The 15,104-nt window shown below is 47.6% G+C and overlaps 1 protein-coding gene across 1 annotated transcript in view; it reads left to right on the top strand.

The window, feature by feature from the left end:
* The first annotated feature begins 210 nt into the window (after nucleotides 1-210).
* Nucleotides 211-15,104, top strand: part of LOC138643344 (synaptonemal complex protein 2-like) — a 188,590-nt gene continuing 173,696 nt past the window's right edge. Inside the window, exons 1-3 of the mRNA XM_069732268.1 lie at nucleotides 211-348; nucleotides 911-954; nucleotides 1,103-1,163. Coding sequence (XP_069588369.1) covers nucleotides 211-348; nucleotides 911-954; nucleotides 1,103-1,163 — 243 coding nt within the window. The remainder of the gene's footprint in view (nucleotides 349-910; nucleotides 955-1,102; nucleotides 1,164-15,104) is intronic.

The following is a 15,104-nucleotide window of genomic DNA, read 5'->3' as shown; positions in this document are numbered from 1 at the left end:
TGACGGTGCACAGTCGGGAGCACGGTGTGGCGGGCTGCAGGGGAGGCTTTTTGCCCTGCATTCTGTATTGATGGCCTGTGCTCCGAGTCACGCGGCTGCCCAGGTCCCGCTGCCCTCAGTGCAGGCTGCCATGCTCGCAGGCGGCAGGTGTTCCTCCCCAGCCAGTCACTGCCAGCCGCCGCTCCCTGTCCGGCCTCTGCTGAGCCAGGAATGGCGGCACAGAAGCGGAGGACTGTGATCCCGGCTCCGCACTGCTCGGTGCAGGGTCAGAGTTCTCATCCACACACAGCACCGAGCGAGCATGGCGCCGAGAGCACAGGCATTAATCACTGCCTGATCTGTGGCAGGGTGACCTGCTGTCATTACCTCTGTGCTGCATCCAGGCTGGACTGGCCCCTGATCCTACACCCCCCATCCAGTTATCACTGATATCTGTGGTGTTACATAGGACTGCAGGTGACATCTACTGCATTATCTGTACTCGGTTGCCACTGTTATCTGTGGTGTTACATAGGACTGCAGGTGACATCTACTGCATTATCTGTACTCGGTTGCCACTGTTATCTGTGGTGTTACATAGGACTGCAGGTGACATCTACTGCATTATCTGTACTCGGTTGCCACTGTTATCTGTGGTGTTCATGGTACAGATAATATAGATGTCACCTGGAGTCCTATGTAAAATGACAGAAAATGCAGTAAAAACTGAGTACAGATAATGTAATGGATGTCATCTGCAGGTCTAAATTCTGTCACTGTGTTATTAGTGGTGTTACATAGGACTGCAGATGACATCTACATTATCTGTAGTCATTCTCCTAATTTTTGCCAAACACTGTTTAGCTTTTTTTTGTGGGTGGGTGGGGGAGGGGCTGGATACAGAAATTAAGGGTATGCGCTTTTCTTTCAGATGTCTGCTGCAACAGTCAACTTGCTAAATCCTCCATCCAGCAGGTATGTTTTCTAAGTATTTTTTTCATTAATAAGAATATGCTATGGCTTGTTGTGATGTGCGAACAATGCAGATTTGTTAACTTTCATTATTTATTGAACATTAGGGTTATTTATTCTGAATGTTTCTTTTCTTTTTTTTTAAATATAGGAAGACTATTGCCCCTAAAATGCCACGAACACAATCCAGCCAGAAAACCAAACTCCAAATGGTACAGTATGCTTTTTTAATGCAAAAAGCCTCCGTTAAGGTACCGTCACACTGAACGATATCGCTAGCGATCCGTGACGTTGCAGCGTCCTGGCTAGCGATATCGTTCAGTTTGACACATAGCAGCGATCAGGATCCTGCTGTGACATTGTTGGTCGGAGCAGAAAGTACAGCACTTTATTTCATTGCTGGACCTCCTTGCAGACATCACTGAATCGGCGTGTGTGACGCCGATTCAGCGATGTCTTCACTGGTAACCAGGGTAAATATCGGGTTACTAAGCGCAGGGCCGCGCTTAGTAACCCGATGTTTACCCTGGTTACCATCGTAAAAGTAAAAAAAACAAACACTACATACTTACCTTCCGTTGTTTGTCCTCTGCGCTGTGCTTCTCTGTACTGGCTGTGAGCGCCGGCCAGCCGGAAAGCACAGTGGTGACGTCACCGCTCTGCTTTCCGGCCGCTGTGCTCACAGTCAGTGCAGGAAAGCACAGCGCAGAGGACAAACAACGGAAGGTAAGTATGTAGTGTTTGTTTTTTTTACTTTTACGATGGTAACCAGGGTAAACATCGGGTTACTAAGCGCGGCCCTGCGCTTAGTAACCCGATGTTTACCCTGGTTACCGTCATCGTTGGTCGCTGGGGAGCTGTCTGTGTGACAGCTCTCCAGCGACCAAACAACGACGCTGCAGCGATCGACATCGTTGTCGGTATCGCTGCAGCGTCGCTGAGTGTGAAGGTACCTTTAGTATTCTGTGCTTTATCCTGTTTACCCATTGATGCAGATGTATGCTAATGAAAGGTCAAATTGCTCTTTACCGTCTGCTTTCATTTTTGCTTTGTAAGTCAACAATTGAGTAGGCGCTGATGGCAATGATCAGACTGTAAAAGGTTAATTTGTCTCCATTTAACCACATAGATGAGTGTTCATTTTATTACAGCTGTTTCTCTACCTTTACCACCCAATGGCAAGAAGTTCCTACCAAGTACACCCAAATAAAGGGATCACTCTGAAATGTTAACATAATGACTCTGCACACACTGTCATCCAAGTCTCGGGTCTGGAGCCTTTAAAGGATTTTCACTACTAGGATAACCCCATCTCAATTTAAATGTTTGGTGCCTAAAATATAAAACAAATCTTATACTCACCTCTCCAGTTCCAGTGGTGTTGGCCCTCGCGGTCCTGCGGCTCTTGTGCAGTTGCATGACACGTGGTACCCGACACCCAATCAGCACTGGCGTCTCTTGTCTCCATCTTTGTAAGAATTGAAAATGCAAAGGAAGTCCGGGCTGCACCTGATCTCTCACTTCTTCTTCATGTTCAATTTTACAAAGGTGGGGACAGTGACGGCAGTGCTGATTGGGTGCAGGGCACCACGTGTCATGCAACCGCATCACAGCCCCTGGACCGCAAGGGCCGACACTGCTGGAACTGCGTCAGCACGGGAGGTGAAAGAACTAGTCATGTGGAGATTGTGTTGGGACGGATGACACCTAGAAGGGTATTGCAAGTCCTGTCCCACTTGCCAGTTAACAGCTTCCACAGCTCACTTCCGAAATTCACTCTTGCCGCTACCCATCAAGTCAGGGCAAGACTGAGACCTGTTTGAAACTCCCATGTTTACTGGTTGAGCCAGAAGGGGACTGTGATTCTAGTCACTACTCACGGATGGACTGTGAGGCAGAAGAGTCAGTCGCGGGTTCAATACCAAGAGAGTACGTAGATAACCAAGGGAAAAGACAAAGGCGTAAGTCAGGTCACAGTCCAGGGTCAATAATGAGATGGCGGATCAAAAGTCAAAGGACAAGACAAAAGGATAGTCATATGCCCTTACAGTGTTAGCTCCACTAATCCTCTCTCTCCTTCGATATATCCACAAACCCCAGCACCTGCTAACCAAATAATCATCTCCACTGCACTCTTACCTCACCACCTGTCCTCCTCTGCTGACCTGCTCCTCAACCTCAAATCTGTCCTAATAAAACATAAAACAAGTCGCCTGCTCTCCCTTTCTCTGCTTGTCCTCACTGCTGGCGACATATCTCCCAACCCTGGACCCCCACAGCTCATACCTCCCAATACTACCCCTCCTAACGCTCCATCTAATACGAACTACCGCAATCTTTCCAACATAAAACCCGTGCCCCTGACGCCCACCCCCCTGCTCCCTCTCTCTGGAGCACTCTGGAATGCCCGCTCAATCTGCAATAAGCTTCATGTGATTCATGACCTTTTTCTCTCTCACAATCTTGCCTTCCTCGGCCTCACAGAAACATGGCTAACATCCACTGACACCGCCTCTCCTGCTGCGCTGTGTTACGGCGGCCTCCACTTCACCCACACCCCTCGCCCTGGCAACAGACATGTGGGCGGGTCTTCTCCTTTCTTCAAACTGCACCTTTAACCTAATCCCACCTCTACCCTCCCTTATCCCCTTATCCTCCCCTCTTTTGAAGTCCACTCTGTCCCCATCTATTCTACCTCCAACCTCCAAGTAGCCGTCATATACCGACCTCCGGGCTCGGCCACTGCCTTTATTGAGCAATTCTCCACCTGGCTTCTTAACTTTCTCTCTATTGACATTCCCACCATCATCATGGGTGACTACAACATCCCCACTGATACCCTTCAGTCAACAGCCTCCAAACTTCTGACCCTTACTTCATCTTTTGGACTTGCTCAGTGGTCTTCCGCAGCCACCCACACAGACGGACATACCCTAGACCTAGTCTTCACCCGTCTCTGCTCTCTATCTTCACCACCTCCCCTCTCCCTCTGTCCGTCCACCATCTTCTCACTTTCTCTTCCCTGTCCTCACCGGTCACCCATTTCCAGCAACATGCGCACCCCCACAGAAACCTTGCACACCTAGACTCCCACATGCTCTCTGACTCTATCCTACCACTGGCATCCATATCCTCACTCCATGACACAGACAGTGCCACTGCTTTCTACAATGCCACTCTCGCATCAGCTATTGACACGGTTGCCCCTCTCGTTCATGGCAGAGTGTGACGTATCAATAGACAACCCTGGCACAATAACACCACTAAAAAGCTCCGGCAACTGTCCAGGGTTGCAGTGCGGCGTTGGAAGAAAACACATTCGCAAGACGACTTCACTGCATTCAAGCAGGCCACACTCGCTTTTAAATCTGCTCTCACCTCTGCTAAACAGGCCTACTTCACAACCCTATCTTCTCTATCCTACAACCCCAAACAGTTATTCAAAACCGTTAACTCCCTCCTACGCCCCCCACTGCCCCCTCCAACCTTCCTTATCTCTGCTGAGGACTTTACCACACACACTTTAGAAATAAGATCGACCAAACAAGGCAAGTCTTCATTGTTCAACCACCACAACCCCTTTTGTATACCAGACCAATTCCCAAACCCCATAACCTCCCTCTCCAAGATCACTGAAGGGGGGCTTAATTGTCTACTCTCCAAGTCGCACCTCACCACCTGTGCGCTTGACCCCTTCCCATCCCACCTCCTCCCCAACCTCACCACACTTATCCCATCCCTAACCCACCTCTTCAACCTATCACTAACTTCTGGCACCTTCCCTTCTGCTTTCAAACATGCCACAATCACGCCTATCCTTAAAAGGCCAACCCTCGATCCAACAGCTATGTCCAGCTATCACCCAATATCGCTGCTTCCAAAATCTTGGGGCAGCACGTCCACGCTGAACTTTCCTCCCACTTCTCATCTAACTTGCTCTTTGACAATCTACAATCTGGTTTCCACCCCATCACTCAACTGAGACAGCCCTGACCAAAATCACTAATGACCTACTTACAGCCAAAGGTAACCGACAATACTCTACTCCTTCTAGACCTGTCCTCTGCTTTTGACACAGTTGACCACTGCCTCCTACTACAGATCTTCTCCTTTGGCATCAAAGACCTCGTCCTATCCTGGATCTCTTCATACCTTTCCAACTGCACATTCAGCGTCTCCCACTCCCATGCTACCTCCTCATCCCACCCTCTCTCTGTTGGAGTCCCCCAAGGCTCTGTTCTAGGACCCCTACTCTTCTCAATCTATACACTTGGCCTGGGACAACTCAAAGTTCCATGGATTCCAGTACCACCTTTATGCTGATGACACTCAGATCTACCTTTCTGGCCCAGACGTCACCTCTCTGCTGTCCAGAATCCCGGAGTGTCTATCAGCCATATTCTCCTTCTCCTTTCACTTCCTCAAACTCAGTGTGGACAAATCTGAACTCATTATCTTTCCTCCTTCTCATAGATCTTCCATACCTGACTTATCTATTGCAATTAACGACATCACGCTTTCCCCCGTACCGGAAGTACGCTGCCTCGGAGTAACCCTTGACTCTGCCTTGTCCTTCAAACCGCACATCCAAGCTCTTTCCACCTCCTGTCGCCTCCAGTTCAAAAATATCTCCAAAATCGTTCTTTCCTCAACAGTCAATCTACTAAAATGCTTGTGCATGCCCTCATCATCTCCCGCCTTGACTACTGCAACATCCTTTTCTGTGGCCTCCCTGCTAACACCCTTTCACCTCTCCAGTCCATCCTTAACTCTGCTGCCCAACTAATTCATCTCTATCCGCGCTACTCTTCTGCTTCCCCCCCTCTTCAAGTCTCTTCACTGGCTCCCATTCCCTCAGCGTATCAAGTTCAAATTACTAACACTGACCTTCAAAGCCATCCATAACCTGTCTCCTCCATATATCAATGAAATAATCTCCCGATATCTTCCCTCACGTAATCTCCGGTCCTCCCAAGACCTCCTTCTCTCCTCCACACTCCGCTCCTCACCTAACCGCCTCCTAGACTTCTCCAGAATATCTCCCATCCTCTGGAATTCTTTGCCCCAACATATCCGACTATCAACCACTTTCGGATCCTTCAGACGGAACCTGAAAACCCACCTCTTCAGGAAAGCCTACAGCCTGCACTGACCCTGCTGACTCTACACCACTACCGAAGCTACCGCCTCACCAACACCGGAGCTCCTACAACCCTCAACCTATTGTCTCCATCCCCACCATCCTGTAGAATGTAAGCCCGCAAGGGCAGGGTCGTCACCCCTCTGTATCAGTCTGTAATTGTTAGTTTGCTTACTGTAAGTGATATCTGTAATTTGTATGTAACCCCGTCTCATGTACAGTACCATGGAATCAATGGTGCCATATAAATAATAATAATAAAAATAATAATAAAACACAGTCCAAAGGGTCAGGCAGCAGAAGATCAGAACTCAGAGTGACAGAATCAGGCTAACACTCACCAGGAAGCACAAACTACGTCTACCAGGGATCAGGTGCAGACATCTCAGGTAAGTTGCTGGGCAATCAACAGAACACTGAACACCTGGAGAAAGTGTCGCACCTCCCAGTCACAGATTGGACAGCTGAGCAGTCAATCAAGGCACTGACAGCTCAGCAAGCACATCACAGGATTGGACAGCCAAGCTGTCAATCAAAACACAGGCAGCTCAGCAGGACAATTTCCATAAAACAGCAGAGCAATCACTCACTGCGGAGGAGGAGGAATTGTGATAGCATCCCCTCTTCTAGTGGGGCCACCAGACCCCCCATGTTTCCCAGAAAGCCTGCGATGGAAGGCCCTGACCAGACGATTGGCGTTAACCACAGCAGGGCCCCAAGATCTAATTTCCGGTGCGTAACCTCTAAAAATGAATGAGGTGCTGGAGGGAATTACGGACTTTCCGGGAATCAACAATCGTTTGCACTTCAAACTGTCAAAAAATTGGTTTCTCTCAATGAGTTTCCTGTGATGTGGTTTATGAGGACTTACAATACACATAAATGTAAATCAGGCATACTTCATTATGTCTATATATTATATATAGTACAAAGCTGAGCAGAATAAAATAAAAGTGAAATCCTATGGGAGAAACACTTTCAGAAAACCCAGCTGTTACAGAAGCTCACTAAACGGTCATTATGCTAACTGGTGACTGTTCCGAGTTGAAACTACACTTTTTTGGCCATGAATCATGCAGACCTTGATGAGGGAGCATGTTTGAGCCTGACACTCCTGATTCCTTAGGTATGTAACTTCCCACAAATCTTACTCCAATCCCTGACGTAGCGTAAGGAATGCTACAACTGTCGCGTAGTGTCTAGGGACAGTGAGCGCCTACCTGAATTCTCGAACTAGCAGATGGCTTCTTAATCCTTCTGACTTTTGGACCCAGTGGCAACATCCCTCCGACTCGAATTGACACACCTGGACCTAGGTGTTTATAGACTGTGCTTCAGGGAGCCGCCAGTGATATTCACATTTTCCATTGTGAAGGCTTGGAGCAATAGCAGTTTGCTTACCTCCTCTCTGGTCCTCTTGGAGGATGTTTGGTGTTACCTTTCTGGAGTCTGTTCAAGTTAACTTTCTCCTCCCTTGTTTCTCCCTTGTCTTTAGTGTGCAGTGGGGACGGACCATTGCACACCCCCCCCTTTCCCTATTCAGCTCCTAGCTCTAGGGATATACAGGGCTTAGGTTTCCTGATTGGTGTGGAACCAATAAAGGGACGGTAGGGTAGGTAGGGTACTATTAGATCCAATGAGTGGTCTCCACTCCCCCATTCCCTAGCATTTTGGCTTCCTTCCCCTCATCCCTTCGTGTTGCACTTAGTCTTCCCACACTGTGCATGACAACGGATTACACCAGAAGGTGGAGATGCCATTGTCACGTACCTTGCTATGCTCCTACCTTAAACCTTGCCTATTTCCTCCAACACCCAGAGAGGCGTGAGGTTGAAGTGTATAGAATTATACGAACCAGAAAAACAAGAGTAGACAGATAAGGATGAAAGAACTACAATCGTACAAATATACTCACAAAACAGTGGAACACGGGAGGGATAGCTAGGAGAAACCAGATAAGAGAGGATGAGGATAAGCATGCAAACGAAATCCAAGCAGAAATCTCCTGAACAACTCTCCAACTGCGTGCTCCACATACTGAATTTCTCCTCAAACATCTAACCAGGAAGTAGAATTATCACTGGCAACTTCTAAGTGCCAGTGGGAGCATATATACCAGAGGGGAGTGGTTAACACAGAACAGCTGAGACAATTTAGGATTGAGAGCTCCAGATGATCAACTGAACTGATTAACCTTGCAATGACAGAGCTAAGAAAACAAAACTGCACTGTATAATATGGTAAAGCAGTTTTAAACGGTGCAGGATTTTGTGTTACCAGATGTTGTGATCTTCTGACCCCTCTTTGTTGCGCTTCATGAATTAGATGAATTATTGGGTTACTCCCCTATTGTGGTCCATTTCCACCCACTTTGGTGGAACTGTGAGAAACTTACACGGTAACGCCAAAAGTTTCAAAATTTTTGTGCAACTCCAAGTTGCACAACATTGTATGCCATTTCAATTGCTTTGCAGAATCAACCTTATATGTTTTAGTAATATAGTGTTTCCTATGGGAGTGTGAGGAGCTGACCAGTTACTAAAGACTATAGGACGAATGGACGTAGAGAGGTCAGAGAGGCCTGACGCCTGCGCACTGCAGTACTTTGCTCTGCCCTCAACATGGCAGACAAAGTACGCCGGAGCCGCAGCGTGAAGACCAGAAGAGGACGTCATCTGATGAAGATAGGAGGTGCCGGACCGGACCGCGACAACCATCGGACCGGCCCAGGACCGCCCCTGGGTGAGTATAATATAATCTTTTTTTCTCATTTTTTAGGATACATCGGGGCTTATCTACAGCATTCCAGAATGCTGTAGATAAGCCCCTGATGCTGGTGGGCTTACCTCACCCTCGATTTTGGGGGTGACAGGTTCCGTTTAACAGGAACTGTTGCTGCTGGATACATGGGCTTTGTGTCATGGTTTACTGTGCTCTCGGGTCAGTTAGTTGCAGGGTTAACTCTTATGGAAAGAAAAAAGGAAAAAAGCCAGCTCACCATATCCAGCAGAGCACGGAACCAAGTCCTGACATGATGCGAACCAATGGAAAAAAAAACCCCACGATGTTCCAGCTCCAAAAGATAAAATAAACAAACTTTATTGGGAAAATGTAAAAACATGAAAAATCATGAACTCCATGAAGACTCCATGAAGACAACACGTGGCTACGCGTTTCGACCGGAAAGGTCTTTGTCACCTTAACTCTTATGGCCTCTTTCTGGGTCCAGGGAGGCTTTTTATAGCCTCACTCTGAGGTCAGTCCTTGTCGTTTATACTCTGACCATTGGCTGAGTGTGTCTGACCCTGGTGTGCCTCTGCTTTGTGCAAGTACTAGTCTGTCTGTTTGGTTTCTGATCTGGTTCTGTCGCTGTTGTGATTTCTGCCTGCTGTTTTTGTACTGTCTATTGCCCGTTCTGGTTTTTCTGATCTATTGCTACGTCCTGACTATTCTTCTGATTGCCCCTGTGTACTGCGCCGCCCTCTCTGTGTATGACCCCCGCCTGTCCGACCTGAGTTCCCCTCTCCTTTACTTCAGTTTCCCTGTAAAGACTTACACTCATCTCCAGCAGCAGGACGCTAAGCCCCACCTCCTGTGGTCACATGATCGCAGGTCCTCCTGTTCTCTACCATACTCAGCACGCTGTGCAGGTCCCGTCTGTCTGAGTTTTCCTTGTGGTATCTGACCCTGGGTCCTCCTGTAGTGTGGGTGAGTCACCCTGTTCAGCCGTGACAGTGCTTCGGTGCTGACAGGATCTTGACACTTTGGTTATATTACGTATCATTTTGAGGAATGTGGACTGTGACTACAGACTATACTGGCGGGAGATACGAAATCTGTGGGCCAAGCAAAAGTTTGGAGATAGCGAGTATCGCCAGGCACGGGGGCAGTGGGACCCCTGCCCCTGGGGAGGGGATCTTGTGGACTGGGGACATTGTATTTTGGCTATATACCTGGAGTTAGTGTAAAACCATGGACATAAGGAATAAAAAATAGTTGCATCGTTAACCTGCCTAGGTGACTATTGCAACCCACAACCTCAGATCTTCACAGGGAGCAAACAAAATGCATAATGTGTTGAACCTATAGCAATAGCTAAATATTAATTTTTAATATTAAAAAACTTTAGCGTTTGATTCATATTTAATATTTTAAAGGGAACCTGTTACCTGGGGAAAATGCTATTAACCAGCAGATTTGGGCTTAATCTGCAGGATGATAACATTCTAAACCTGCTCAACCCCAGTGTATAGACCCCTGCTGCTGAGAGGAAATAAAACCGGAATGCTGCCGAGAGGAATAAAGTTAATTTGCTCACCACAGCGCGGGTCTAAGGCCGGCATCACACTCAGTGTAGGCAAATACGGTCCGTATTTTACATGCGTTATACGCAGAAATATTCCCAAAATAGTGATCCGTATGTCATCCGTAGGCAGGCAGGTTTGTGTCAGCGTATTTTGCGCATGTAAACCTCCGTATGTAACCCGTATGGCATCCGTACTGTGATATTTTCTCGCAGGCTTGCAAAACGGACATACAATGGATCCATGGGCTCAAATATTCATGAAAACATATATACAGTCATATATATATATATATATATATATATATATATATATATATATCAGAGACATATTTATATATATATATATATATATATATATTTAATACAGCACTAGATTGCTTAAAAGCCGGTAATTCAATTGCCGGCTTTTGCTATCCCCTTCCTAAACCCGACAGGATATGAGACATGGTTTACATACAGTAAACCATTTCATATCCCTTATTTTTGTACATATTCCTCACTAATAATGTTCCAAGTGTCTGTGTGTAAAATTTGGGGGTTCTAGCTATTAAAATAAAGGGTTAAATCACGGAAAAAATAGGCGTTGGCTCCTGCGCAATTTTCTCCGCCAGAGTGGGAGAGCCAGTGACTTAGGGCAGATATTAATAGCCTAGAGAGGGACCATGGTTATTGGACCCCCCTGGCTAAAAACATCTGCCCCCAACCACCCCAGAAAAGGCACATCTGGAAGATGCGCCTATTCTGGCACTTAGCCTCTCTCTTCCCACTCCCGAGTAGCGGTGGGATATGGGGTAATAAAGGGTTAATGTCACCTTGCTATTGTAAGGTGACATTAAGCCAGGTTAATAATGGAGGGGCGTCAATAAGAAACCTATCCATTATTAATCCAATAGTAGGAAATGGTTAATAAAACACACACATTATGGAAAAAGTATTTTAATGAAATAAAGACACAGGGTGTTGTAATATTTTATTATACTCTCAATCCAATTGAAGACCCTTGTCACCTGAAACAAAGTTAAAATAAAAAATCAACAATATCCCATACCGTCCGTCGTTTAGTCTTGTCCCACGCTGTAAATCCATCTGAAGGGGTTAAATAATTTTACAAGCAGGAGCCTGCTAATGCAGCCGCCCTTGCCTGTAAAATCTGGGGAATGATTGGAAAGCAGGGGAACGTAGCTACCTAGACTCGCGGTGATGCGCCCCCTGCTAGCATAACTTCAGATGAACTCGAGCGTGGGAAAATATTCAGAAAAATTCCCACGCTCGAGTTCATCCGAGGTTATGCTGCGATTTTCTACGGCCGTACAAGACCGTATAATACGGATACGTAAAATACGGCAGATAGGAGCTGGGCCATAGAGAATCATTGTACCGTGTGCAATCCGTATTTTCTGCGCCTCTCATACGTCCGTAAAAACTCACTAGTGTGACGCCGGCCTAAGTGTTGACACCGGACAGGTTCACAACAGTCATAACCTGGTGATAAGGGGTTAATCTGCAGGTTAATAGTGGTTTTTTTTTTTCATGTGACAGGTTACCTTTTAATGACAATTTTTACAATTTTGGAGCTCATATGAACATGCCCTCTAATAGTATTAAGATTGATACTTTGGTGTAGGCTTGCCAAGAGTAAGCATAATCATTTTGCTCAAACAATTCCATACTTTTAAATTTAATTCACCATTTGAAGTATGGCAAATGCTTACTTGAAGGTGTATTCCCTAAAATAGATAGTGGATAACTTGATGAGCGAATATACTCATGCTCGGGTGATCTCCGAGTATTTCTGACTGCTCGGAGATTTAGCTTTCTCCTTCGCCTTATTGGGGGACCCAGGACCATGGGTGTTATGTTGCTGCCACTAGGAGGACACTAAAGGTACCGTTACACTAAACGACTTACCAACGATCACGACCAGCGATAAGACCTGGCTGTGATCATTGGTAAGTCATTGTGTGGTCGCTGGGGAGCTGTCACACAGACAGCTCTCTCCAGCGACCAACGATCAGGGGAACGACTTCGGCATCGTTGAAACTATCTTCAACGATGCCGAAGTCCCCGGGTAACCAGGGTAAACATCGGGTTACTAAGTGCACCGCCGCGCTTAGTAACCCGATATTTACCCTGGTTACCATTGTAAAAGTAAAAAAAAAAAAAACAGTACATACTTACATTCCGATGTGTGTCACGTCCCCCGCTGTCAGCTTCCCGCACTGACTGTGTCAGCGCCGGCTGTAAAGCAGAGCACAGTACCTCACGAGAAGCACCAAATCTCCCATCGGACGAAGCTTGTGGGGGACGCCATTACCGCTGCAGGATCCGCGCACAGGCACTTCTCTGGGGGCATGCAGGACCTGGGTAAGATAGCCACACACACACTGCTGCAGGTGCACGCCGACTCCCTGCAAGCTTTCATCAGCCTTTTGCAGTATGTCTCAATCAAAGGCTAATAGAAATACGTAAAAGACGCACACGGTGATCTATGCCTCATGCACCTCATGCAATGTTTCCCTACCGCAGAAACATCCTAAACCTCATTGCACGGACTGTGAAGCTTCAGGCTCTCAGGAGACCGCTGCCACGGTTGAACACAGTGGTGCCAGCCTCCCTGAGTGGGCTTCCTCTTTGACACAGTCCATTTATTCTCTCGCAAAGGCCCTAGAATCCTTTTGCGATTTCTCCTCAAGCCAGGGCATCTCTTTACCACTGTAGAGGGTTGCTGAGCCGATTCGTTGTCAGGTCGGGGCCGTATGGCTACGCAGGGTACACATTCCTCTTGAAAATGTATCCGTGACGCTTCACGGAACTCCGATGCCTCTTCATTTGCTAGCTCTGTGTCTCAATCCCCTTTCTCCAGGGGCTTACAGTGAACACGACTTAGAATATGAGTCCGATGTGGCCCCAGACCCGGACTCCCCTGAGTTCCAGGAGTCCATTAATTCCCTCATCGTGGCGGTTAATCAGGTTCTGAAGCTAGACGAAGAACCCTGTACTAACCTTTAAATGAACAAAACGGCCTCACAAGTTTTTTGCAAATCATCTTGAGTTCACGGACATTGTCAAGAGGCATAGAAATCGCCAATATAAGCGCTTCAGGGGCCTAAAGCCCCTAGAAGCATGGTACCCTTTCGCACCCACTCTTAGGCAGGAATGGACTGAGTCCCCTGCGGTAGATCCACACATATCAAGACTCACTTCAAAGACTCTTCTGTCTTTGACTTACGGATTTTCTATTAAAAATCCCACGGATCGGCAGATTGACAACCTGGCCAGGTCTGTCTTCGAGGCCGCCGGAGCTACTCTATTCACTTCATTCGCCACCACTTGGGTAGCTAGAGCTATGGTAGCTTGGGCCGAGGCCATAGTGAAATCCAATAGAGACAAAAACTTGCCTCCCGAAGTGTCCAATCTTGCCTATCAGATTGCTCAAGCAGGAGATTATGCAGTTCATGCCTCCCTAGATGTGGCTAATTGCGCCGCACTTGTGGCCGCTAACGCCGTGACCATCAGGAGAGCATTGTGGCTCCATGAATGGCGGGCAGACTCCGCTTCGAAAAAATCCTTGACTTCCCTGCCGTACCAGCATGGGCGCCTGTTCGGAGATAAACTCGATCAGATTATCTCAGATGCTACCGGCGAAAAAAACAAGTTCCTCCTTCAGTGTAGGCCCTTTCGCCCCTTTCGGAACCAATCCCAGGTTCGCTTCCGACCCTTTCGCGGTACCAGAGGCTGGTCTTCCTGAGCCGCCCCAGCTAGCTCGTCTCGCCCCTACACAGAGGCAGGGGGTCGCAACCTTCCTTCAGACCTTCTAATTCCTGGAGAAACAGATGTCCCCGATCCAGGTCCAGAAGTGCCACTTCCCGAAAATTCTCAATGACTTCTGCCCGTGTCCGGTGGACACAGGCAGGGTAGGCGGCTGTCTACTTTTGTTTCGCCAAGTATGGTTATCGGTTATTCACGACCAGTGGGTCGGAGATCTTGTGTCTTCCGGATACAGGATCGAATTCATTTCCCCCCCCTCCAACCCACTTCTTCCAGTCTCGTCTTCCAAAGTCTAAGGCGCATGCAATCCCATATTCCAGGTCTTACAAGCCCTCCGCAACAGCGCAGTCATCATTCCGGCTCCTCCCACAGAACGGTTCAAGGGCTTCTACTCGAACCTGTTCGTGGTCCCCAAGAAGGACAGAACGATGCGTCCCATTTTGGACCTGAAGTTGTTGAACAGATTCCTCTCAGTGCGCCATTTCAGGATGGAATCCCTACGCTTTGTCGTCGCTTCTTTGGAAAAAGGGGAATGCCTAGCGTCAATCGACATCAAAGACGCATATCTTCACATTCTAGTCTTCGAAAGTCAAAGATTTCTGCGATTTGCGGTCGGAGATGATAATTTTCAATCCACTGCTCTGCCCTTCGGGCTCGCTACCCCCCCAGGGTATTCACAAAAGTCATGGCAGCCGTCATGTCTATTCTACACTCCCAGGGCGTGGTGATTCTTCCATATGTGGACGATCTTCTCGCCAAAGATCCGTCTTTTCGGGCTTGCGAAGAGAGCGTCACTGTTACCATCGACACTCTGTCTCGTCTAGGTTAGCTGGTGAACTTGGAGAAATCGTTTCCAGTTCCGTCCCAGTGAGTCCCCTTTTTGGGGATGATCTTGGACACTTCCCTAGGGTTGGTAATTCTCCCTCCGGAAAAGATTTC

The sequence above is a fragment of the Ranitomeya imitator genome, chromosome 6 (genome assembly GCF_032444005.1).
Source record: "Ranitomeya imitator isolate aRanImi1 chromosome 6, aRanImi1.pri, whole genome shotgun sequence".
In the NCBI taxonomy this organism is placed as follows: domain Eukaryota; kingdom Metazoa; phylum Chordata; class Amphibia; order Anura; family Dendrobatidae; genus Ranitomeya; species Ranitomeya imitator.
Note: the sequence above shows the minus strand (reverse complement) of the source record. Positions and strands in the feature narration are given on the sequence as shown.